This window comes from Canis lupus, chromosome 3 (genome assembly GCF_003254725.2).
Source record: "Canis lupus dingo isolate Sandy chromosome 3, ASM325472v2, whole genome shotgun sequence".
Taxonomy (NCBI): Eukaryota; Metazoa; Chordata; class Mammalia; order Carnivora; family Canidae; genus Canis; species Canis lupus.
In genome coordinates this window covers 3,487,533-3,513,647 of record NC_064245.1, presented here as the reverse complement: position 1 = coordinate 3,513,647, position 26,115 = coordinate 3,487,533, and the positions used below count along the sequence as shown (strand labels likewise).

The 26,115-nt window shown below is 36.8% G+C and overlaps 1 protein-coding gene across 10 annotated transcripts in view; it reads right to left on the bottom strand.

Moving 5' to 3' along the window:
• FBXL17 (F-box and leucine rich repeat protein 17) overlaps positions 1-26,115 on the bottom strand; it is a 495,829-nt gene that overhangs the window by 452,603 nt on the left and 17,111 nt on the right. For all 10 annotated transcript variants that reach the window (XR_007409545.1, XM_025437863.3, XM_049107952.1 and 7 more), the window contains exons 2-3: positions 14,681-14,803; positions 10,962-11,219 (exon numbers count right to left, since the gene is read on the bottom strand). Coding sequence is in view for 9 of the 10 variants with exons in the window: in XM_025437863.3 (XP_025293648.3) it covers positions 10,962-11,219; positions 14,681-14,803 (381 nt within the window). In the remaining variant the exon portion in view is untranslated. The remainder of the gene's footprint in view (positions 1-10,961; positions 11,220-14,680; positions 14,804-26,115) is intronic.

Below are 26,115 nucleotides of genomic sequence, written 5' to 3'. Positions count from 1 at the left end.
ATTTGTTCCCATACTGGTTTTTACTAATTTTTATAACATAATTACATTAAGAAATAAATAAACTGGGGGATCCCTGGGTGGCGCAGCGGTTTGGCGCCTGCCTTTGGCCCAGGGCGCGATCCTGGAGACCCGGGATCGAATCCCATGTCGGGCTCCCAGTGCATGGAGCCTGCTTCTCCCTCTGCCTGTGTCTCTGCCTCATTCTCTCTCTCTCTGTGACTATCACAAATAAATAAAAATTAAAAAAAAAAGAAAAGAAATAAATAAACTGGCTTAAATGAGAAGAAAAAAGAAACCTGTTGCTATAAAAACTAGGTTGAATAATTTTTCATTCAGTGAAAGCAAGCCATAAAAAGCTGCTGTTGAACGAGTTTTGGGTAAGACAAAAGTATGGTCCCTAAATTAGGCTGGTTTGACTTAAGATTACTATGAGACGGTGTGAAAGCAATACGAGTTCAGTAGAAACCATACTTTGAATTTTGAACTTTGATCTTTTTCCAGCCCTGCCATATGCATAGACTCTCCTGACGCAGGGCAGCAGCAGGAACTGCAATTCCCAGTGGCCACACAATCATGATGGTACACGACCTGTACACTTACAATCATTCTGTACCCCGACAGCCATTCCGTTTTTCACTTTAATAAATTATATGAGATATTCAAGACTTTATTATAAAATAAACTTTGTGTTACATGATTTTGCCCGACTGTAAGCTAATATAAGGGTTCTAAGCAAGGGGATTTTCAATTTACAAACAGTTCATCAAATATAATCCCACAGTAAGCCGATGAAGATCTGTACTGGAAAAATCATGTTCTAAACAAAGCCACTGGGGATCCCTGGGTGGCTCAGTGGTTTAGCGCCTGCCTTCAACCCAGGGCATGATCCTGGAGTCCCAGAATCGAGTCCCATGTCGGGCTCCCGGCGTGGAGCCTGCTTCTCCCTCTGCCTGTGTCTCTGCCTCTCTCTCCCTTTCTCTGTGTCTCCCATGAATAAATAAATAAATAAAATATTTTTAAAGGGCTTAAGAAATGTTTATATATCATTATTAATCATTTTTAATAGGTAAAGATGGAAGCTATTAGAAAGGTATTCATTAGGATCTATGCAAAGGGAATTTTCAAAAATGCTATAAAGATGAATTTCTAGGAAAAAAAGAAGCCTCTTGGCATTATATAAAGACTCTACATTTCTAGTTATAGATGAAAAATACTCTCTAGTCATTGGACTCTCTAGAACTGGATATCGCAGCTTAAAATCCTAGATATGAGGGGCACCTGTGTGGCTCAGTGAGTTAAGTGTCTGTCTGCTTCAGCTCAGATCATGATCTGAGATCCAGCCTCATGTCAGGATCCCCGCTCAGTGGAGAATCTGCTTCTCTCTCTCTCTCTCTCTCTCTGCCCCCCCTCCAACCCTGATTTGTGCTCTTTCTCTCAAATATTTTTTTTAAAAATCCTGGACATGATACCACATGATATGACTCATGCAGATTTTAAAGAGAATACTGGCTCCACATCTTCCCAGCTATGTGAACTTGGGCAACTTACTTAACTTACAAGAGATTCCATTTTTCATCTTGAAATATCACCCCCGTGCTGTTGTGAAGATTAAACAATGTAGCATATACAAAAAACACCCAACATGTATATATACATATACTTCCTTTTGCCAATTGTGATTCTAATTTAGAAAGAGAATACTTAAAATATCCTTTAATTAAACATAACAGTTTTGATTTTTAAAAAAGGCTTTTCAACGACCTCTAGTTTTTCAGTCTTCTTTTATGAACATTAATTATTATTATAGGGATAAAAACATGTGCCATATCATCTAAAAAGTGGAGGGAAAGAACTAAATCAATTTAGTATGAACACAAGACACCCTTGGATACGAATGTCAGTCCTACCACTTAACTACTTCACCTCAGATAAATTACTTATTATCTCTCTGTAACTGCTTCCTCATCTATAAAAAAGGATTAACACCTAACTCATAGAGTGGATGTGAATCAAAAAAGAAATTAAACATATGAACATATAATTAGAATATACAAATAATGCCTAATACATGGTAGATGCTCAATACATACCTGCTCATTCCCTAACTGACTGAACATCACTGGGACACATAAAGATAGATTAGAGGGACAGATTGACTATTTTCCTTTATCTTATATAAATCTAGAATCTAAAAACGTATTTCTCTTCTCCTTTAGTGGGATAAAATATATAGAACATAAAAATTGCCATTTTGGTCATATTTAGGCATATAATTCAGTGACATTGATCACATTCAGTGTTAGGCAACCATCACCACCTATTTCTAAAACTATCATCACCCCAAACTCTCTACCCATTAAACAACTCCCCATTCCCTTCTTCCCCCAGTCCTTGAAAACCTCTATGTTATATCTCTATGAATTTGTCTATTTTAGGTATTTTATATAAGTAGAATCATACTACATTTGTTCTTTGTGTCTTGCCTATCTAACTATGCATATGTTTTCAAGATTCCTTCATGTGGTAACCTGCATCAGCATTTCATTCCATTAAATGGCTGGATAATATTCCATTACATATATTATATTATTGTTTACTCACTCATCTCTCAATGGACACCTGGGTTGTTTCCACATCTTGACTCTTATGAATAACGTTGCTATGAAAATTAACAGAAACAAGTAGCTATTTCAGTCAATGTTTTCAATTTTGGGGGTATATATTTAGGGTGGAATTGCTGAGTCATATGGTAATTCTGTGTATAATCTTTTGAGGAACCATCAAAATGTATTCCACACCAGGTGCACCATTTTACATTCCCACCAGCAATGTACAAAGTTCTAATTCCTCCACATCCAAAGCAACACTTTGTTATTTGTTTTTTGGGTATGTTGGGCTTTATTTACATCAGAGTAGGTGTAAAGTGGTATCTCATCCTGCTTTTGATTTGCAATTCTCTAATGGCTAATGATGTTGAGCCATTTGTATCTCTTCCTTGGATAAAGGTCTATTCAGGTATTTTGTTCATTTTTCAATTGAGTTCTTGGGGAGGGGTTTTGTCGATCTGATATTATTAAACTCTTTCCAAATATATGATTTGCAAATATTTTCTCCATTTTATGGGTAGCCTGTTCACTCTCTTGAGAGTATCTATTGAAACACAAAATTTTTTATTTTAATCAAGTCCAGTTCATGTTTTTCACATTGCTTGTCCTTCAGTTGTCACATGTAAAAAATCAGGACCAAATACAAGATCATAGAGATATACATTTATACTTTCTTCAGAATGAGAAGGGGAGCCTGAAGATGTGACTGAATTGCTTCAATCTCATGATAAAACATTAACAGATGAAGAGTTGCTTCCTATGGATGAGCTAAGAAAGTGATTTCTTAAGATGGAATCTACTCCTGCTAAAAATGTTGTGAAGATTATTGAAATGATTTAGCAAAGGATTTAGACTATTACATAAAATTGGCTGATAAAGTAGCAGCAGGGTTTGAGAGGACTGAATCCAGTTTCAAAAGAAGTTCTACTGTAGGTAAAATGCTATCAAACAGTCTCGCATGCAACAGAGAAACCATTCATTAAGTAAGAAACAACTGATTCAGCAAACTTCACTACTGTCTTATTTTAAGCAACTACTACAGCCACCCCAACCTTAAGCAACCAACACCCTAGTCAGTGCAACAACATCGAGGCAAGACCTTCCACCTGCAAAAAGATTATGACTCCCTGAAAGCTCAGATGATGGTTAGCAGTTTTCAGCAAGAAAAGTAGCTTTTAGGATCCCTGGGTGGCGCAGCGGTTTAGTGCCTGCCTTTGGCCCAGGGCCCGATCCTGGAGACCCGGGATCGAATCCCACGTCGGGCTCCCGGTGCATGGAGCCTGCTTCTCCCTCTGCCTGTGTCTCTGCCTATCTCTCTCTCTCTCTCTCTCTCTCTCTCTGTGTGTGTGTGACTATCATAAATAAATAAAATTTTTTTAAAAAGTAGCTTTTGATAATTAAGGTATGTACATTATTGTTTTAGACATGATGTTACTGCACACTTAATAGACTACAATTAAGTGTAAGCGTAACTTTTACATGCAGTGGAAAATCAAATCAGGGTCTCCTGGGTGGCTCAGTGGTTGAGCGTCTGTCTGTCTGCCTTTGGCTCAGGGCGTGATCCCGGGGTCCTGGGATTGAGTCCCATATCGGGTTCCTCGCAGGGAGCCTGCTTCTCCGTCTGTCTGTGTCTCTGCCTCTGTGTCTCTCATGAATAAATAAAATCTTTAAAAAGAAAAAAAAAAGTATCCTTCTATTCCTACTTTGAGTGATTTTATTATGGACAAGTACTGGAATCACCAAATGTATTTTCTATACCAATAAAATGATTTTGAGTTTTTCTTCCTCCATTCTAGTAATGTGGTATATCAGATTGATTTTTATATGGTAACCCACCCTTGCAATCAAGGGATAAATCACTTCTAATATGCTGCTGGCTTCTGTTTGCTATTTTGTTGAGAATTTTTGCATTTATACTCATTAAGGATATTGCTCTGTAGTTGTCTTTTCTGGTCCTTGTCTGGCTTCAGAATCAGGGTAATGCTGGCCTCATAGGAGTTAGCAAGTACTGCTGCCTCTTAAACATTCTCGAAGAGTTTAAGGATGAGTGATATTAATTCTTTACATGTTTGAGCAAATCCACCAGGGAAGCCAAATATTTGGTCTCTGTCTTTTCTTTGTTGGGAGGATTGTTATTACTGGTTCAATTTCCTTACTTGTAGGTCTATTCATATGTTCTATTTCTTTTTGGGTTGGTTTTTGTAATTTGTGTATTTCTAGGAATATACACCAGTTTGCTGGTGTATAGCTGCTCAGCATTTTATTGTAGAACCTTTTTATTTTTATAAAGTTGGTGATAATGTTCATACTTAAATTTCTGATTTAGTAAGTTGAGGCTTCTCTTTTTTTTTTTTCCTTAGACTACTGAAAGGTTTGTCATTAATATTTTCAGAGAAACTAGTTTTGGTCTCATCCATTTTCTCTATAGTTCTTCTTTTTCAATTTCATAGGAAAAAATGAGTAATCACAAACCAAAAGTGAAGAAAAACTATCTTTTATATTTACCTATGCAGTTATCATGTTATTTTTTTATTCATTCAGCTTTCAGTTACTAGCTAGTGTCTTTTTTATTTAGCCTAAAGGACTCCTTTTTTAGCATTTCTTGTAGGACAGGTCTCCTAACAGTGAATTCCCTCAATGTATTTTTTAAGATTTTTTTTTTAATTTTTTTAAGTAATCCCTATACCCACAGTGGGACCCAAACCTACAACCCCAAGATTAAAAATCATATATGTTCTACCAACTGAACTAGCTAGGCTAAGTTCCTTCATTTTTTATCTGGAAATATCTTATTGTTGTCTTCATTCTTGAAGAACAGTTTTGCCAGATATAGAATTCTTGGTTGATATTTTTTCTCTTAGCACTTAAATACATCAGTCCAGGGGCACCTGGGTGGCTCAGTCAGTTGAGCATATGCCTTCAGTTCAGGTTGTGATCCTGGAATCCCAGGATCAAGCCCCACATTGAGCTCCCCACTCAGTGGGGAGTCTGTTTTTTCCCTTTGCCCCTCCCCCTGCTCAAGCTCTCTCTCTCTTTCTCTCTAGTAAATAAAATCTTTAGATAGATAGATAGATAGATAGATAGATAGATGATAGATAGATGATAGATAGATAGATTAGAGATGTGAGTCCATTGCTTTCTGATTTCCATGTTTTCGTATGAGAAATCAATTATTAATCTTACTAAGGATCCCTTGTACACTATAGGAGTCACTGCTCTTGTTGCTGCTTTCAAGATTCTCTATTTCTCTTTGACTTTTGACAATTTTTATGTGTCGCATTGTAGGTCTCTTTGAAATTAACCTGCTTGGAGTTGAGTTTCTTAGATATATAGATGCATGTCTTTCATCAAATTTGATACTTTTGGTCATTATTTCTCCAAATACTCTTCCTGCCTCTTTCTCTCTCCCTTCTCCTTCTGGGACTACAATAATGCAAATTATGTTCTCCTTTATGGGATCTTACAGGTCCTTTAGGCTCTATTGACTTTTCTTCATTCTTTTGTCTTTCTCTTCTCAGTTGCAATAATTCATTTTGTCCTATCTCCAAGTTCACAGATTGTTTCTTCTGCCTTCCCACATTTGACGTTGCATTCCTCTAGCAAACTTTATAATTCTCAACTCCAGAATTACTATTTAGTTCCTCTGTATTATTTCTAGGATCTTTACTGATTATTCTCAATTTTTTCATACATCATTTTCTCTAGAATTCTTTCAGTTTCCAGAACTTTTAGTTGTTTGTCCATGCTTTCCTTTAACTCTTGTACAATGTTTACAATAATTGATTTAAAATATCTTCCTACAAAGTTCAATGTCTGGACTTCCTCAAAAATGGTTTCTATATGGGATGCCTGGGTCGCTCAGTGGTTGAGTGCCTCCCTTCCACCCAGCATGTGATCCTTGAGTCCCAGGATCAAGTCTCACATCAGGTTCCCTGCATGGAGCCTGCTTATCCCTCTATCTGTGTTTCTGCCTCTCTCTGTGTCTCTCATGAATAAATAAATAAAAATAAAATCTTAAAAAAAAAAAGAATGGTTTCTATCAATTATTTTTTCCTCTGGGTGAGCCATTCTTTCCTGGTTTTTTTGTTTGTTTGGTTGGTTGGTTTTTTTTTTGTTTTTTTTTTTTTTTGCATAACCTTGTGCTTTTGTTGGTGGTGAAACCCGGACATTCAAGTATTATGGTATATTATAACATGGTAACTTTAAAAATCAGATTCTCACCCTTCTCTTTCTATAATTATCAAAGAAATTATATATAACTGGCTTATGTTCAGCCACTGTTTTGACTGGTATTTCCTTGAGTACAAAGAGCTTAAAAAAAAAGAAAGAAACAAAAAAAACATGTTTCTTAGACTAGACTAGTTCTGTGCTGCGGTACTCCTTCAACACTTAGCCATAATATGTACAATGCTGTCTTGGCTGTCACTACCTGCATCAAGCCAAGAGAAGAGCCAGGGAAAGCTTAAGGGTTTCTCAAATATTTCCTGAGCATGAGTCCTACCTTGGGTATACACGTGGTTTTCTAAATTCCCCTGTATACACTGGCACTTTGACTACCCTAATTTCCCAAAGAAATGCTCTCCCTGGCTTTTCTTCTCAGGTCTAAGGTAAGACTCAGCCATAATCTTTTGTCATGAGGATCTGCAGTTTTTGTTTGCCTTACCATATTTCAGTTAATGCCCACTGCTTCTCCAGCCTCAGTTAGGTGAAACAGATATAAGCACCTTGCATCAATCCTTCAAGAAACTCCCAGACAGGTTAGAATAGGCAAAGATGATACTTTTTAATAAGCTCTGCTTTGCTCCCTCTGGAACCAGGCTGCTACCTTCAAGACTGTTGCCAAGCTGGGGAGGGTGGGGGACACAGACAAGTAAAAATGCCACAAAGCCTTCCTACCATTTTTCAACTGTCTTTTCCTTGGTTCAACATTTGCTTTAGTTGCTGGAAAGTACAGACATTTTTCCAGAGTTCTGGCAAAGTTGGTTCTAAAAGTGTCTGCTTGTTTTTGATGTTTCTCTTGAGGAGGATTTGGAACTGCCTACACACTGATATTAAATATAAATATTAAATATTTATATTTAAAGACCTAAAAACTCATAATAAAGCAAGATAAATTTACTAATGCAACATTTATTATTTGGGCGCCATTTTAATCTGAGAAGATATCTATAGTGACGATTTCCAAATTTCTACAGAAATCCATGAATTGTATTGAGGTATTAAATAGCTAAGATTAAATACAAGTAGTCACATAAAATAGTAACTTAATGGATATAAATCCTTAGATTTCTTTGAATACTGTAGCTATGTCTATCTGTTCTTCCTGGCAAGTGTTCCATGGCAATGAAATACTAGAAAAACTCAGAGTTTATTACTCTTAATATTTAGTGCTTTCCCCTATCACATATGTGATTGTAGTTTTTATAAGATGTATATGACAGATACATTCCACTGGTAAAATTACTTGGGAGTTATTTTTATGGATTTCAAGGAGGTATTTCACAAAGAATATATTGTTCAGCCAAAAACAGTCTGATATTTAGGTGCTTCACATAAGTTTTAGAAACACTGTTAAGGAGAATGCAATAATTAAAATAATAAAATTTAAATCCATTAGAACTCCACACTGAAATACTTTATATAACTACTTTTATAAACATATAGAACTCAAAAATACATTTCATGTATTTGCTAAAGTCAATTAAAATTATAGTTGTTATGATGGAAATATATTTTAAAGATATTATCAGGGCAGCCCGGGTAGCTCAGCAGTTTAGCGCCACCTTCAGCCCGGCGTGTGATCCTGGAAACCCCAGATCGAGTCCCATGTCAGGATTCCTGCATGGAGCCTGCTTCTCCCTCTGTGCCTCTGCCTCTCTCTCTGTGTCTCTCATTAATAAATAAATAAAATCTTTTTTTAAAAAAAAGATATTATCAATAAAATATATGCATACCATTCTAAAACATTTGTCAGTTTTTACAACAGAAGAGGGAAAAAAAACCTTAAAACCCTGCAACTTTAACTGCAGGATCAACAATTCAATCAAATGCTATGTTTGAGTAAAAAAGAAAAAATGATCCCAGGAAAAGCCATCAATTATGAACAGTTCCATTCTAAGTCTTTTGGAACTTTGTTATATATTTCTAAATTGTTAGTTCACTAAAACTATAGCATATGCCACAGCACAGCTCACCAAACATCAATGGGACTTGAAGTAAATTTACTGAGTCAAGGCCAACATTTATATAACATAATATAGAACAAAAAATATTAATGTGCATATAATGCTATGTATTGCTTCATAAAATTTTTATTCTATTTTATGTATAAATGAAAGCCATTCTCTTTCTACTATACCACAACACTATTCCATCAGAAGAAAGAAGCTGAAATAGGACACACTCTGCTACAGTATATAATACACTGTGTATAGGAAAGTGTCATGTATAGGAAAGTATACTGCAATGAGGTTCTTATATAATTACTTAATGTAATTTAATTATTTAAAATTACTTATGGATGAAAAAATTTAGATTGTTTTACTACTTTTATCAGATTATTACTTCATATATAACTAATTCAGAAAACATGAAAATCTGAAGCAAACATCTAATCTATCATAAATTAATGGGTTTCAAAATACCTTACATTCTAGCAAAGATTTAACATAATTAATCTCAAAGTTGTAAAGATGGATAAATTCATGATACTTGACTGGCATATTTAAGTGTAGTTCCTCTAGGGATTTTTTTTCCATCTATTTTAACCATAACTATGGTCTTATTCTTATAAGGATACCCTTAATAATCTGCTCGACTGGTACCTATCCATATTATATCTTATTTAAATACATAACAAAATTTAGTCCGTTTCTTAATAAATACAGAGAACTTTAAAAATGATTCATTGTGAAATATAATTTGCTGGGACTTTTCCATCACAAAAAAACCATGCCATGTTGGTAAAATTTAGAATTTCCCCATTAAAGATTAATTTGTTGTAATACATTTAAGAGCTTCATATTGCTAGTGAGTAATCCTATATATAACAGAAATGGATTAGGACAAATATTAAAACAAGTAACACTGTTACTGCACAATTTCCCTTTGCAGACAAAATAGGCTCCCATATACATTTTAGCATTCATAATATATAAATTGGACTGACACACCCAGTACTATTTAGGATACAATATTCCAAGATTTCTTCTAATACTGAGCTTTTGATTAATCTATAGTATTTAAATTTAGGAATCTTCATTTATTTCTAAGTTCATCTCGGATCAAACTTAAATCTAGGACTTCACTGATACTCTACTTTTATTGGGAAATGTAAGAACTGCACTCCAATTCTAAATTTAAACATTAATCCTAACAAAGTTTTTAAATGAAATTATCAGTTCTTTCTTCCAAAAGTGTTTGCCAAAAGCAATGGTAAGTAGAATGGCAAAGGTGCACGGCCTCTACTATCAAAGAGCAAGCCCCTTTATTCAAGATCTTAGAGAAGGTCTTTTAGTCTATTAGAGTGGAACAGTGGAAAGATGGAAGAGATTTTGAAGAATCTAGGCTTTAAATCCCAGCTCCATCATTTGCTAAACATCAAGCAAGTTAATTAATCTCTCTAAGCCTTAATTCAAAATAAGTTTAACACTAACTATTTCACAAAGTTATTTCAAGGGTTAAATGTTAAAATACAGTAAGCACCCAATACAATAGTGGGAGAATTACTAAATATTCACAATATTCACAAATTCAGGGCCTGGCATACAGAATCCATTGAATATTTACTGAATGAATAATCCACTCTGAGACAAGAAATCTTAAATGCCATTTCCAAAGAAGTGCATCAAAGAGAAAATACTTATATAATAGTATTTTAAATCAAATTATTGTTCTAAATATAGGTGATTCCTACCTTTTATTTCATTTTATACTCTTTTAATTTAGACTTCCATTTATGCCTTACAACATACATTTTAAAGCACATAATTGTATCATCTAGTAACATAAAAGGTAAATTAAAATTTTTAAAACCTCATGCTGACCCAAACTGTACACCATTGGTACCTGAAGCAAAATTTGGTGTAAAATTTAAGTAACAAATGAATAAATTAATAAACAGTTTGTCACAGAAGTTCACAAATACACTATAAAACACAACAAAGTTAATTTATCAGTTATGACCCTGACACTCTAGTTTACTAAAGAAGACATTCATGGATACAAGAGAAAAATAAGATGGCTTATTTTAGTCTCTGCACATTATTTTTAACATAATAATCTTTTAAGGCATAGCTTCAAGCAAACATTTTTAGTTAATCAGAGTAAAATCATTTTATAGATGCTAAAATTTACCTGTTTGAGTCCTTCATCAGTAAGTTTGTCCTGGTTGCCTACATGAACTTTCTGAAGTAAAGGACAGTGAGAGGCAACCGCAATAATAGAAGTGTCAGAAAGCTGTTTACACCTGTAGGCTGTATACCTAAGAAGTCCAGGACACTTAAATGCTAGAACACATACGCCAGTATCAGACATACTGCGACAATCAGAAATGTTGATTTCAATTATATTCTGACTTCTTGATGCAATTTTTTCCAATAATTCATCAGTGACCTATGAGAGGAAAAAAAGCAATAAATTTAAACTTTGCTGCAAGTGAAACTTACTTTCTATTCTTTAATTAAATTTTCCCTAGTAAATAATATAATAGCACAATCAAAGGAAACCTTCTTATTTAATATCAAAGCATAATAAGGGGTGCCTGGGTGGCTCAGTCAGTTAAGTGCCTGCCTTGGGCTCAGATAATGATCCCAGGGGCTTGGGATCGAGCCCCACATTGGGTCCCTGCATGGTGGGAAGCCTGCTTCTCCTTCCACCACTACCCCTGCTTGTGCACTTGTGCTCTCTCTCTCTTTCTCTCTCTCTCTCTGTCAAATAAATGGATATCTCAAAAAAATAAATAAAATAAAGCCTAACAAGAACTGTGGTATAATAGAAAATACATACTTGGTCTTTGCTTCCAGTCCCTGGAACAGAGCTCCTATAACTCTTGTAATTTCCTGATTAAGAGGAATGTCTTTTCTTATTCCTAACAAGCCCCATACATTTTGACCACATTGGAGTTTATACTAATGAAGCAGCTTAAGTTGGGGCTCCCCGAACAGCATCAGAATGGGGTCTGGTCACCAGAAAGACCAAACACCATGTGATTAGAAGGTGGTCATTTTCAGCCCCAAACCCCTGACTTCCTAGGAGCGTAGGGGAGCTAGAGACTGGGTTATAAAAACTCTTGAACACTGAGATTCGAAGAGCTTCTGGATTTGTGAACACCTTCAAGTGCTGGGAGGGTGACATGCCCACAGACGGAATGGAAGCTCTACATCTTCTTCCCCTGCTTATTTTGTCCTATGTATCTTTTCCATCTGGTCAGTCCAGAGTTGTATCTTTTACAATAAACCAGTAGACATAAGTATTTTTCTGAGTTCTGTAAGTATTTCTAGCAAATTATCAAGCCTGGGGAAAAGGTCAAGGGGACTCCTGAATTTACAGCTGGTTAGTGAGAAGTACAGATGACTCCTGGGACTTGTGACTGACTGGCCTATGAAGTGGGGACAGTCTTATGGGACTAAGCCAATAACCTGTGAGGTTTTGCACTACCCCCAGGAGTTAATTTCAGAATTGAACTGAACTGTTGAACACCCAGGTGTTAACAGAGAATCTGTGAGAACAAAAATAATTCCACACATGTGGTGTCAGAAGTGGTGTGGAAAAACACCAAGCAAGAATATATGTGTTAGTTTCCATTAAAAGCCAAAGATATAGATCATTCCTTACTAGGAAGGTTACTTTAACTTTCAAACTCACCAAAAACTCCCCATAAACAAAACTGTACTGAGATTTTAAACATTTTGTTCTTATTTTTAATTCATCAAATAGTGTATATCTCTTATCATGCTATATGAATTGTAACTTATAATACTTAACCAAATTAGATGATATGTACCACAAAATATAAACTTTAATTGTTTTACTGCTTCTTTAAGAATACTACCTCATAAAAAAAAAGAATATTACCTCATATATAACTAATCTATGGCTTAGAAAATATATCATTTTTCTTATGAGCACATCAAAGATTACATACAGATGTCCATATCAAATAGTTCTTATCAGAAAACTCAAAACTAAATATAAGTAAGCTTAAAATTCATGTAGTAAAAAATTTACGTGGCCATCTGAATTTTAAACATACTTTAAAAATCAACCTCTACATATTCCTTACCCAGTGATGACATGAATAAGACATCAAGATGAAAGGTAAAGCACAGGGAATATAGTCAATGGTGTGGCAGTAGCATTATACGGTGATAAGTACAGTATAACATACAGAATTGTCAAATCACTATGTTGTACACCTGAAACTAATGTAACATTGTGCATCAGGTAAATTTCAATTAAAAGGAAAAAGAAAAAAGAAAGGAAAGTTAATATTATTCAAGTCCCCTGAGTACAAATAATGGTGAAAGAAAATGCATGTGATGAAATTTAGAACAGAAGAAGGAAAGAACTGGAATGTTCAGGAGCTATAAGAGGAAGAGCCAAACTTGCAACTGCCTTTATGCTTGCTGGAAAAAGCAAATTGCAGACAGTTACCTTCAAAGCTACAACTCTGACATACCTCTCCTTCTATTTTTTTTTTCTTTTTTCATCTCCAGACCTAAGTACCAGTAGAGGTGAAAAGCTATTCTTAGTCTGAGTTTATAACAAATAGCTCAGATATCCAAGCCTAATGAAGGAAAGAGCCAATGCATTATTTCACATTACTTCTTTCCACTCTACCAGCCACAACTAACTAAATACTCACCATTTTCTTAGACACAAATGTCATGGACCCAGGCAGGGAAATGACTAATTCTGTAATTATTTCAACCTCCAACCAATGAGGCGGAAAAACAAAAAGAAAACTTACATACAATGCTCAGGAATTTGCTTATTTTGTTTAAAGCATATAGTTATATACACATACACTACCACCAGTGGTGTGCTAAAGTTGGCTTGTACCAACTCACAAGAGCCTGTAATGTGCACCTCTTTCCAAGTCAGTGACATCAGTACACAGTGATATCACATTAGTAGCCTGAAATTGGCTATGGTGGAACATTTGCACCAAAAAACTAGCAAATACCATAAAACACAGCTTTCTGTTTGTTTCTGAAAGCCAGTTGTTCAGCATGTACCAGCACCACTACCTAAAAATATCCTGGAAGGGTTTAGAGCAGGTTCAATACTCCAATAAAATCCTATTCTTATTGGATATTTTATGTATTTCCAATGCCAAGTACTAACAACCATGTCTAAAGAAGAATCCAACAAGCCCAACAAATTGTTTGCAATTAACACTATTAGCTCTTTTTTTCTAATTTATGCCACCATATAAACACATTGGGCAGCCAGGCAATAGGGAGGATTGGAAAATTAAAGCAAGATATCTTAGTCCATTTTGCTTCTATTTTTTCAATTATAACAACTGTACAAGAATATTTATTTACCTACAACAATAGCATAAGGATACTATTATTAATAGTATAATAATAATAGATTAAAAGGAATAATGATAGTTTTGACTCATAACATTGTTACAAGGATCAAATGCTTTAGTATATGTAAAGCCCAGAGAACAGTATATGCCATATCAGCACCATTATATAAACACTTGCCATTATTTTCTACTATTAAACTAATATTCATGATATAACCCCTCTAAAAAATGGGGAAAAGTTTAATAACTTTCTTTGAAGGTAATGAAAAAAGGGAGAAGATATAGAGGATTTAGACAAAGAGGATTAAGAAGTAAACCAAAATTACCAATCCACATTAAAACATATCTTCTCCACCACAAGAACCTAGCTTTAACATAATGCACACACAAAAATTACTATAGCAAGGAATTATAAATTATAATCACTTGAACCATCTTGAAAAACTACAACATTAAAAGAAGTGACTTCTGAAGAGAAATAAAGATATTCTTTTAATAGGTCAAAGTGAGTGTTTCTCAGAATTAGATTCCATACCTGCTGACGACTACTAAGATCCAGCTGCTTCCAAAACTGGAAATCTAAACAAAGGTCACGCCAGTACTTGCAAACCAATGAGGCAGAAAGGCAACGCTCATCCAGGGATAAATTGGAAAATATCTGTGAATAAAAGGGGAACCATTTAATATGTGCTAAACACTTTAAAGACACTGGAAAAGGTTTTTATTAGGAAAAAAGAACATTTTAAAACAGAAAACCATCTTGAATACAAGGGCCATGATTAGAAAAATCATTATTAGGGAATGTGTCCTGAAGAGGAAGTATGGTATAAGAGTTAAGAATATGTGCTAAAGGGGATCCCTGGGTGGCTCAGCAGTTTGGCGCCTGCCTTTGGCCCAGGGCGCGATCCTGGAGACTCGGGATCAAGTCCCACGTCGGGCTCCCTGCATGGAACCTGCTTCTCCCTCTGCCTGTGTGTCTCTGCCTACCTCTCTCTCTCTCTCTCTCTCATAAATAAATGAGTAAATAAATAAATAAATATTTTTAAAAAAAGAATATGTGCTAAATATCACCTTTTATGTAAAAAGTGGGGGGTGGGAAAGCAAAAGAGAGAGAAAAAGAGTTTGGCAGTATTAAAAAAAAAGAGAGATGGGAAGGAGAAGCCAAAAACTAGTAAAAATGCTTACCTTTAGGGGAAGGGAGAAAAAAGTAGAGGAAAAAGGATCAAAGTAACACTAATTTAAAGATAGATAGCTTTTCAGTTTTGACCTTGGAATCTTGTGAACTTTTATATAATTTTTTGAAATAATGAAAATAAATCGTAAGAAAGATGCTTTACCTCTATAATTTTTTTCCAGAAATTCACAACCCCAATCAAATCCTGAGAAAAAAGTCATATATGTTAATGATGGGACATCCTACAAAATCCTAATAAGAACACCTCAGGGGCACCTGGGTAGCTCAGTCAGTTAGGTGTCTGCCTTCGGCTCAGGTCATGATCCCAGAGTCCTGGGACTGAACCCCACATCAGACTCCTTGTTTAACAGGGACCCTGCTTCTCCCTCTCCCTCTGCCTGCTGCTCCTTTGGCTTGTGCATGCGCGTGCTCTCTCTCAAATAAGTGAATAAAATACTTTTAAAAAAATTTTAAAAACAACTCCTCAAAAAAGTTCAGAGTCAGAAAAACGAGGAAAGACTTAGAACCTATCACAGACCAGAAGAGAAGAAAGAGAAAGGACAACTAATACAATCCTGAATTAGAAAAAGAACAGCAACAGAAAAACTATACTGATACTGATTTCACGGTTTTGGTAAATGTACAATGGTAATAATGGAAGATAATCAAATTAGGGAAAATTGAAAGTAGCTGAGGAATATATGGGAACTCTACTATCTTTGCAAATTTTCTAAGACTATTCTAAAATAAGAGGCTTAATTTTCAGAGTTTTAAAAAGTTAAATTCGGGGATCCCTGGATGGCTCAGTGGTTTGGCGCCTGTCTTTTGCCCAGGGCGTGATCCTGGGGTCCCAGGATCAAGTCCCACATCAGGCTCCCTGCATGGAGCCTGCTTCTCCCTCTGCCTGTGTCTCTGCCTCTCTCTGTGTCTTTCATAAATACATAAATAAATAAAATCTAAAAAAATTAAAAAATAATAAAAAAAGTTAAAATCGGGGTGCCTGGGTGGCTCAGTTGGTTAGGCATCTGCCTTTGGTTCAGGTCATGGTATCGGAGTCCTGAGATCAAGCCCCAAGTTGGGCTTCTCGTACATGGCAGGCAGTCTGCTTCTCCCCTCCTCTCCCCCATGCTCATGCTGTCTCTAGCTCTTAAATAAATAAATAGCTAAAATCACAAAAAGATGGCTAGGTTAAGGGTTAGGACCAGTATAAATTTTTACAATTAATATATGTATCAACAGGGACGCCTGGGTGGCTCAGTGGTTGAACATCTGCCTTTGCCTTTGGTGTGATCCTAGAGTCCCAGGATCGAGTCCCACATCAGGCTCCCTGCATGGAGCCTGCTTCTCTCTCTGCCTGGGTCTCTGCTCCTCTCTATGTGTCTCATGAATAAATAAAATATTAAAAAATATATATGTGTGTGTGTGTATGTATCAACAAATAAAATGTGTAGACCATATTGAGATCCGGAACTGAACTGACTATAAGAAAATTCTTCTGAGACAATCACATTAAACTGAACACAAAATATATATTAGACGAGTTAAAGAAAATTAGTCTTTACTTTTTAAGTTTTCATTATATTGATTATATTCATACTGTAGTTATATTTTTAAAAGCTATTGTGCATTTTAATTTAGATACCTTAGTGTTTTTACCTTAAATGATATTTAGAATTTGCGTTCAGTTATTAATCAAAAGCAAAAAAAGTTAGTGAAAGAAACAAGAAAGGGCCAATATTGAAAACTATTAAAATTGGTTGAATGATACATAGCAAGGGGCAGGTTCATTATAGTACTTTCTATTTTGCTCTGTATATGAAAATTTCCATAATACTAAGTGAAAATTTCAACAAGACCATGTGCTCTAACACTAAATTGTCGGGGATCCCTGGGTGGCTCAGCGGTTTAGCGCCTGCCTTCAGCCCAGGGCCTGATCCTAGAGACCCGGGATCAAGTCCCATGTCAGGCTCCCTGCATGGAGCCTGTTTCTCCCTCTGCCTGTGTCTCTGCCTGTGTGTGTGTGTGTGTGTGTGTGTGTGTCTCATGAACTTAAAAAAAAAAAACACTAAATTGTATTATGCTAGGTTTAAATCATGGTCCCATCATTTATTATCTATGTAGCCTTGCACAAATTACCTAACCTCTCTGTACTTCAATTTCCTTATCTTTATTTTCTTTTTAAGATTTGAGAGAGAGAGAGAGAGAGAGAGAATGTGGAGAGGAGGGGCAGAGGCAGGGGGAGAAGCAGACTCCTTGCTAAGCAGGGAGCCTGATGCAGAGCTCAATCCCAGGATCTTGGGATCATGACTTGAGCCAAAGACAGATGCTTAACCAACTGACCTGTCCAGACACCCCAATTTCCTCATTTTTAAAATGGAGATAATAGGGATGCCTGGGTGGCTCAGCAGTTGAGCATCTGCCTTCGGCTCAGGGTGTGATCCCAGAGTCCTGGAATCGAGTCCCACATTGGGCTCCCCGCGTGGAGCCTGCTTCTCCCTCTGCCTTTCTCTCTCTCTCTCGAATAAATAAATAAAATCTTTTTTTTAAAAATGAAGATAATACACTACTGACCTGATAGAGTTACTGAGAGGACCAAAAGAGTATAAATAAAGTTTTGGGAACAAGGTCTGGAACAGAGTAAGCAGTATATAAATGATTCCTATCACAACTATGACCTAAAATGGTAAACCTCTGTGCAGCCAAAAGTTGTAGACGTCTAAGCTAAAATCTCTACTAAGCTTAAATCTTCAACCTGGGGAAAATAATTGCCTTCCCTTCACAACTATCATTCCTCTTCCAAGGACCTAGTGAGAAAAAAAAAAAAAAAAGCATAAGAATCCCTGGCAAAGATGGACTTAAGCCCACTCCAGCCTCACATTCCCACTCATGACAACTAAAACCACTGGACAACATACAAAAAGCAGTTAACTCAGGATTCTAAAAGGTTAATAACAGATGGACTGGGAAGGTGAGCCAAAACTTAAAGAATGGCCAATAACAGTAATGAGTTTCCTGAGGTTTTCTTCCCTTTTATCTCCCATCATGGAACAGGATGGCCCCTGTATGGAAGCATACATAAGACACTACTTAAATACAAGAGAAAGGGATCCCTGGGTGGCTGGCACAGCAGTTTGGCGCCTGCCTTTGGCCCAGGGTGCGATCCTGGAGACCCGGGATTGAATCCCACATGGGGCTCCCGGTGCATGGAGCCTGCTTCTCCCTCTGCCTGTGTCTCTGCCTCTCTCTCTCTCTCTGTGACTATCATGAATAAATTTTTAAAAAGTAGTTTTAAATACAAGAGAAAGTTATCTTTCTGGACAGAATGTGAAATAAAGAATATGAGAACAATCCTCACTTTGGGTTTTCTTTTCTTTCCCTTTTCTCTTTTCTCTCTGCTGGCCATGTCCCAAATACAGCCTCAGTCACAGAGCTGAAATGTGGCAGGTACGTAAAAACCATCTTTCTGGACAACAGAACCAGCAAAGAGAACTCTGGACCAAAGAGTGTGAAAGGAATCCTTACTACTTTTTTTTTTAAGATTTTATTTATTAAAAAAAAACAAAAACAAAAAAACAAAAAAAGATTTTATTTATTTATTCATGAAAGACACAGATAGAGAGGCAGAGACACAGGCAGAGGGAGAAGCAGGCTCCCTGCAGGGAGCCCGATGTGGGACTCGATCCCGGGACCCTGGGATCATGCCTTGAGCCAAAGGCAGACGGTCAACCGCTGAGCCACCCAGGCATCCCCTTACTACTTATTTCTTAACACAGCACCATTAAAGTAGCCCCAGGGGTACCTGGGCAGTTCAGTTGGTTAAGCATCCAACTATTTGGTTTTGGCTCAGGTCATGACCTCAGGGTCACGGAGTCAAGCCCCACTTCTGATTACACATTCAGTGGAGAGTCTCCTTGGGATGTTCTCTCTCCTCCATTTGCCCCTCCACCAAAATTAAATAAATAAATAAATCTTTTAATAAAAAAAATAAAAGTAGTCCCAGTTACACAAAGGTAATAGCAGCAGAGGCAACTCTAGCGCAGAGAAATTCCATCTTTCCAACCAGAGAACCAAGAAAATGGGCCTCTAAGAATGTAAGGAGGGGCACATGGGTGGCTCAGCTGGTTAAGCAGCTGCCTTCAGCTCGGGTCATGACCCCAGGGTCCTGGGATCCAGCCCCACATGCGCATCTCCACTCAGTGGAGCCTATCTGGCCCTCTCTTTCTGTTGTTCCCCCCACTTGTGCTCCCTGACTCTCTTTATCAAATAAATAAATTATTTAAAAAGCAAAGAAAAGTATAAAAGAAGGATCAGAAAAGATCCCTAACTCTGTGTATATATAGTGACAAAAATCCTGAGTTAACCAAAAAGCTATACATGTGCAAGAAACCCAAGCACAGGGCAGCCCCGGTGGCTCAGCAGTTTAGCGCCACCTTCAGCCCGGGGTGTGATCCTGGAGACCCAAGATGGGAGTCCCACGTTGGGCTCCCTGCATGGAGCCTGCTTCTCCCTCTGCCTGTCTCCCTCTCTCTCTCTCTCTCTCTCTCTCTCTGTCATGAATAAATAAATAAAATCTTGAAAGAAGAAAGAAAGAAAGAAAGAAAGAAAGAAAGAAAGAAGAAAGAAAGAAAGAAAGAAAAGAAAGAAAAGAAAAGAAAAGAAAAGAAAAGAAAGAAAAGAAAAGAAAAGAAAAGAAAGAAAGAAGGGGAGGGGAGGGGAGGGGAGGGGAGGGGAGGGGAGGGGAGGGGAGGGGAGGGGAGGGGAGGGGAGGGAAGGGAAGGGAAGGGAAGGAAGGGAAGGGAAGGGAAGGGAAGGGAAGGGAAGGGAAGGGAAGGGAAGGGAAGGGAAGGGAAGGGAAGGGAAGGGAAGGGAAGGGACCCAAGCACAGAAAAGTCTTTGAAAACTGAGCTAAAACTGTATCATAGGCCAAGGAAGGTAAGATAGAGATTTCAGTCTAAGTATAACAATGCTGAGATACCTGGGCAGCTCAATCAGTTAAGCATCTGCCTTCAGCTCAGGTCATGATCTCAGGGTCCCTCAGGTCCTCAGGGGATCAAGCCCCATGTTAGGCTCCCTAGTCAGTGAGTTGTCTCCCTCTTCCTCTGTCTCTCTCCCCCTCCCATTTGTGCTTGCTCTCTCTCTTTCTCTCTCATGCAGGGAGCCCAATGTGGGACTGGATCCTGGGACCCCAGGATCACACCCTGGGCTGAAGGCAGGCGCACAACCACTGAGCCACCCAGGGATTCCCTAAAAATAGTTTAAAAATAAATAAACAATGCTGATCCCTGACAAACCTGATGAAAGAAATGAATCTAGACATTCATAAACACAATTAACACCAGTAAGATTAACTCGAAGACTCTACACCCAGACACATTATAATCAAATTGTCAGAAGACAAAGGGAGAACCCCAAAAGCAGCAAGAGAAAAGCAATTCATCAGGTACAAAGGCTTCTCAAGGTTAACAACTGATTTCACACTAGAAACTATGTAAGCCAAAAGGCAATGAGATAACACATCTACAGTGCTGAAAGAAAGTGCTCTGTATCTGGCGAAACTATTCTTTGAAAATGATGGAGAAATTAAAATATTTCCAGATAAACAAAAACTGAGGGAATATGTCACTAGCTGACTTGACTGTAAGAAACGCTAGAGGGAGCTCTTCAGGCTGAAAGGAAAGAGCATGAGCCAGTAGTTTGAAACCACATAAAGAAATAAAAAACACAAATAAAGATAGGTACTTATGTAGGTAAATTAATTTACCTGAGATTTAATATATTTTGGGCTTGTATCCCTTTTATCTTCTACATGACTGAAAAGACAACTATATAAAAAAATAATTATAAATGGATGCACAAAGCACATAAAAGTGTAAGTTGTGGCAACAATATAAATATAGGAACTAAGTTTTCACATACCATTGAAACTATAGTTATTTATAATTTAAGTGTCTGACAATAAGCTTTTTTGATCACAGCACGTCTAACACTAAGCTTTTGACTGCCATGACATCCACTTCAAATAAACATATTGTCAGCTGTATGACACAGCTACTAAAAAAACAACCACATAAGGAACCAGGCTACCACCATCCATTAAGGTCTTTCAGAAAACCCCAGGTAACCTAGATAACAGACTGCCTGAGTGACCCTGTTTCTCCCTTCTCATGCCCAAATTCTTTTTTTTTTTTTAATTTTTATTTATTTATGATAGTCACAGAGAGAGAGAGAGTGAGAGAGGCAGAGACACAGGCAGAAGGAGAAGCAGGCTCCATGCACCGGGAGCCCGACGTGGGATTCGATCCCGGGTCTCCAGGATTGCGCCCTGGGCCAAAGGCGGGCACCAAACCGCTGCGCCACCCAGGGATCCCCTCATGCCCAAATTCTGACTTTTCTGCTTTAAATTAGCCAATAGAGAATAAATCTGGAAAACCCTAGACACTCCAGCCTTGAACCCTAATAAAGGCAGAGCCCCAAGACTGCTCTTTCTCTTCACCCTCAACCAGCTAGATGGTTCTTGTTGTGCTATATATGGCATAGTAAGAACCAGAAGACCTCGCCAGCTATAAATAGGGGCCCTGGTAGCAGAAATATCTGTGGAGCATGCCATAAATAATGTGTGCCCAGGCAAACACTACAGGCATTTCTGACATGGGGTATTACCATCAACAGGCTCAACATCAACGGAACTGTATTAACTCAAACAACATTGTTATAAATTATAGTATTAATTATAACCACCACAGTAAATATTAAGTAACTAAGTATATATATATATATATATATATATATGTATGTATATGCTAGAAGAAAAGAGAAGGGAATCAAAACAGTACACTAAAAATATCTAATACAAAGAGCAACAACAGAGGAATTGACGAACAAAAAGTATAAAACAGAGAAAACAAATAAGAAAATGGCAGAAGTCTTTCCTTATCAGTAATTACATATAAAAACGAACTCTCCAATTTAGAAACAGGATGAAGGAATGGAACAAAAAAATGATCAAATCTATAAGAGACTTGCTTTAGATCCAAGAACACACATAGGTTAAAAGTAAAAGGATGGAAAAACGTATTCTATTCAAATACTAACCTAGAAAGAACTGCAGTATCCACGCTAACGTGACAAAATAGACTTTAAGACAAAAACTGTTGCAAGAGACCCAAAAAATTACAGAATGATAAAAGGGTAAATCCACTAAAAAACATATAGCAATTATATATATACATGTAACAATAGAGGTCCAAAATAGATCAAGCAAAAACTGACAGAATTGAAGGGAAAAATAAACAGTTCTACAATACTTAGAGACTTTAACACTCCATTTCAATAATGGATAAAACCACCAGACAGAAGACAAACGAGGAAGTCAAAAAAATCTGAACAGTTAAATGAACTGGGCCTAACATATTTATACAACACTCAACCCAACACAAAAAGCATACATTCTTCTTAAGTGAACATGCATAAACCTAAACCGTATGTTAGCTACAAATCAAGTCTCAATAAATTTTAAAAGACTGAAATACAAAATATTTTTCTTCTCTAACTACAATGAAATCAGAAATCAGTAGAAAAGGAAATCTGAAAACGAGTGGAAATTAAACAATACACGTAAAACAATTAGTAAGAAAAATTCACAAGGAAAAATTTAAAATACTTTAAGATAAATGAAAACAAAAATACATCCCAAAACTTATGAAATATAGCTGTAAACAACTGTATTAAGAATAAAGATCTCAAACCAATAACCTACACTTCCACCTTACAGAACTACAAAAAGAAGAAACGGGATGCCAGGGTGGCTCAGCAGTTGAGCGGCTGCCTTCCCCCCAGGGCGTGACCCTGGAGACCCAGGATCGAGTCCCACGTAGGGCTCCGTCCATGGAGCCTGCTTCTCCCTCTGCCTGTGTCTCTGCCTCTCTCTCTCCCTCTCTCTGTCTCTCATGAATGAATAAAATCGGTTTTATTTTGTTTTGTTTTGTTTTTAAAAAGAGGAAACTAAATACAGGCCAAGTAGAAGGAAGAAACTAAAAATCAGACCAAATAGGGCAGCCCCAGTGGCGCAGTGGTTTGACGCCACCTGCAGCCCGGGGTGTGATCCTGGGGACCGGGGATCGAGTCCCACATCGGGCTTCCTGCATGTATGGAGCCTGCTTCTCCCTCTGCCTATGTCTCTGCCTCTCTCTCGCTCTCTCTGAATGAATAAATAAATAAATCTTTAAAAAAAATAAAATAAATAAAAATAAAAATCAGACCAAATATAAATTAAATATAGACTAGAAAAATAATAGAAACTATGAAAACCTAAGTTTAAACTTTGTAAAGACCAACAGAACTGACAAAACTTTAGCAGACTAAAAATAGAGAACACTCCAGTTACTAAAATCATGAATGAAAATAGAGACATCATTGCCAACCTCACAGAAATAGAATTACAGAAAACTATGCCAACTAAGTAAACTAGATCAAATGGACAAGTTCCAAGAAGAATACAAACTACAAAAGAACTAACTCAAGAAGAAACAGAAAATCTGAATAGAACTGTAAGAAGTAGAAACATTAACTCAGTAATAAAAAAAAAAAAAAACTCCCAACAAAGAAAAAGCCAAGGAATGAGGATATAATTAGTGATACAGCCGAAGAACTAATACTAATCCTAAAATTCTTCCTAACTGGAAGATGACGTAAGGCTTCCTAACTCATTCCATGAGGTCAGGATTACCCTGATACCAAAGCCTAATGATGCCATCGCAAGAGAGCTACAGATGTCCCTTATGAATACAGAAGCAAAATCTTCAATAAAATATGAGCAAACTAAATCCAGTACATATTAAAAGGATCATATGCCACGCCCAAGAAGGATTTACCCCAGAAATGCAAAAGTGGTCCAAAATGAAGAAATAAATCCATTTAACACACCATATTAATAAAATGAAGGGGGTTTTTATTTTATCAAATTTTTATTTTATTACCTATGAATTCCACGTCCTCCCCCAGTTACATAAAGAAGGCAGATGTAACAGCATTTTCGGTGATTTTCATTCCTTCTAGAAGACAAGTTTCTATCTGTTTCATTGCTCTTGAACCCAAAGCATATCTTTTAGGATTTCTTTCAGCTCAAATGAGTTGATGAACATTTTCTCAAGTTTTGTTCATGACATATTATCTTTGTTTCTTTTTTCCTAAGACAACTACTGCTTGTGTACAGAATTATGAGTTGACAGTTTTGAGGTTAGTCCAGTATTCTCTAAAATCCATTATTTTTAACCCATGAATCCTTTGAAATAGTGTTCCATTAATATACAGTGTTATTTTCCTTTTCAGTGCTTTTAGATGTTATGAAAGGTCTGTTTTTTTTAAATAACCATCTCAATAGACACAGAAAAGGCACTTGACAAAATCCAATACTCCTTCTTGATACAAATACTCAGAAAACTTGAAATAAAAGGAATCTTCCTTTCTTGGTAGATGGCACATCTATTAAAAACACTCAGCTAACATTATACTTAATGGTGAAGGACAGATTTTTTTTTTCCCTTGAGATGAGGAACAAGGATGTCTGCTCTCTCCATTGTACTAGAGATTCCAACCTGGGCAACTATTCAAGAAAAAAAAATGAAAGGCATCCAGGAAAGAAGAACTAAAATGTTCTCTATACGCAGATGTCATGTTTTTTATATAAAAAATCCTAAAGAAAAAAAAATCCTAAAGAACACACACAAAAAAATTTAGAGCTAATAGGCAAATGTTTCCACACATTAACAATGAATAATTCAAAAATGAATTAAGAAAGCATTTCTGGGATGCCTGGGTGGCTCAGAAGTTCAGTATCTGCCTTTGGCTCCGGTTAAGATCCCAGGGGTCTGGGATGGAGTCCCCCATCAACTCACTGCAGGGACCTGCTTCTCTGTTTCTTTCATGAACAAATAAACAAAATCTTTAAAAAAAGAAAAAAAAGAAAAGAAAAGAAATAGAGAAAGAAGGAAAGAAAGAATTTCCATTTATAATAACATCAAAAAGGTGAAGTATTTAGTTATAGATTTACCATTTTTTGAGTATCCTCATATTCTTCATTATACTTAATGTTTCCTTTTATTTTTTTAATATTTATAATAGCAGTTTAAAGTTTTGTCTTTTAAGTCTAATATCTGAGCTCATTCACAGTTATTTTCTATGAACTACTTTCTTTCAGTATAGGTCACATTTTTCTGTCTCTTGACATGTCTCATAGCTTTTTAGGGGCACATTTTAGGGGCACCACAGTGGCTCAATCAGCTAAGCGTACAGTTCCTGATTTTAGCTCAGATCTTGATCTCAAAGTCATGAGCTCAAGCCCTGCAGTAGGCTCCACGCCTAGCATGGAGCCTACTTTAAATACAAAAAAAAAAAAAAAGGGACAACCAGGTGGCTCAGCCATTGAGCATTTGCCTTTGGCCCAGGGTGTGACCCCAGAGTCCCGGGATCAGGATCGAGTTCCACATCGGCCTCCCCACATGGATCCTGCTTCTCCCTCTGCCTGTGTCTCTGCCTCTCTAAGTGTCTCTCATGAATAAATAAATAACATCTTAAATAAATAAATACAAAAAAACCTAGACATTTTAGATAACTTATTATCAAAAATATAGCAACTCTGGAATTTTTCAGAAGGTTTTTTTTTTTTTTTTAAGATTTTATTTTTTAAAACCTGAACAGGCCAATAACCAGGGAGGAAATTGAAGCAGTCATCAAAAACCTCCCAAGACACAAGAGTCCAGGGCCAGATGGCTTCCCAGGGGAATTTTATCAAACGTTTA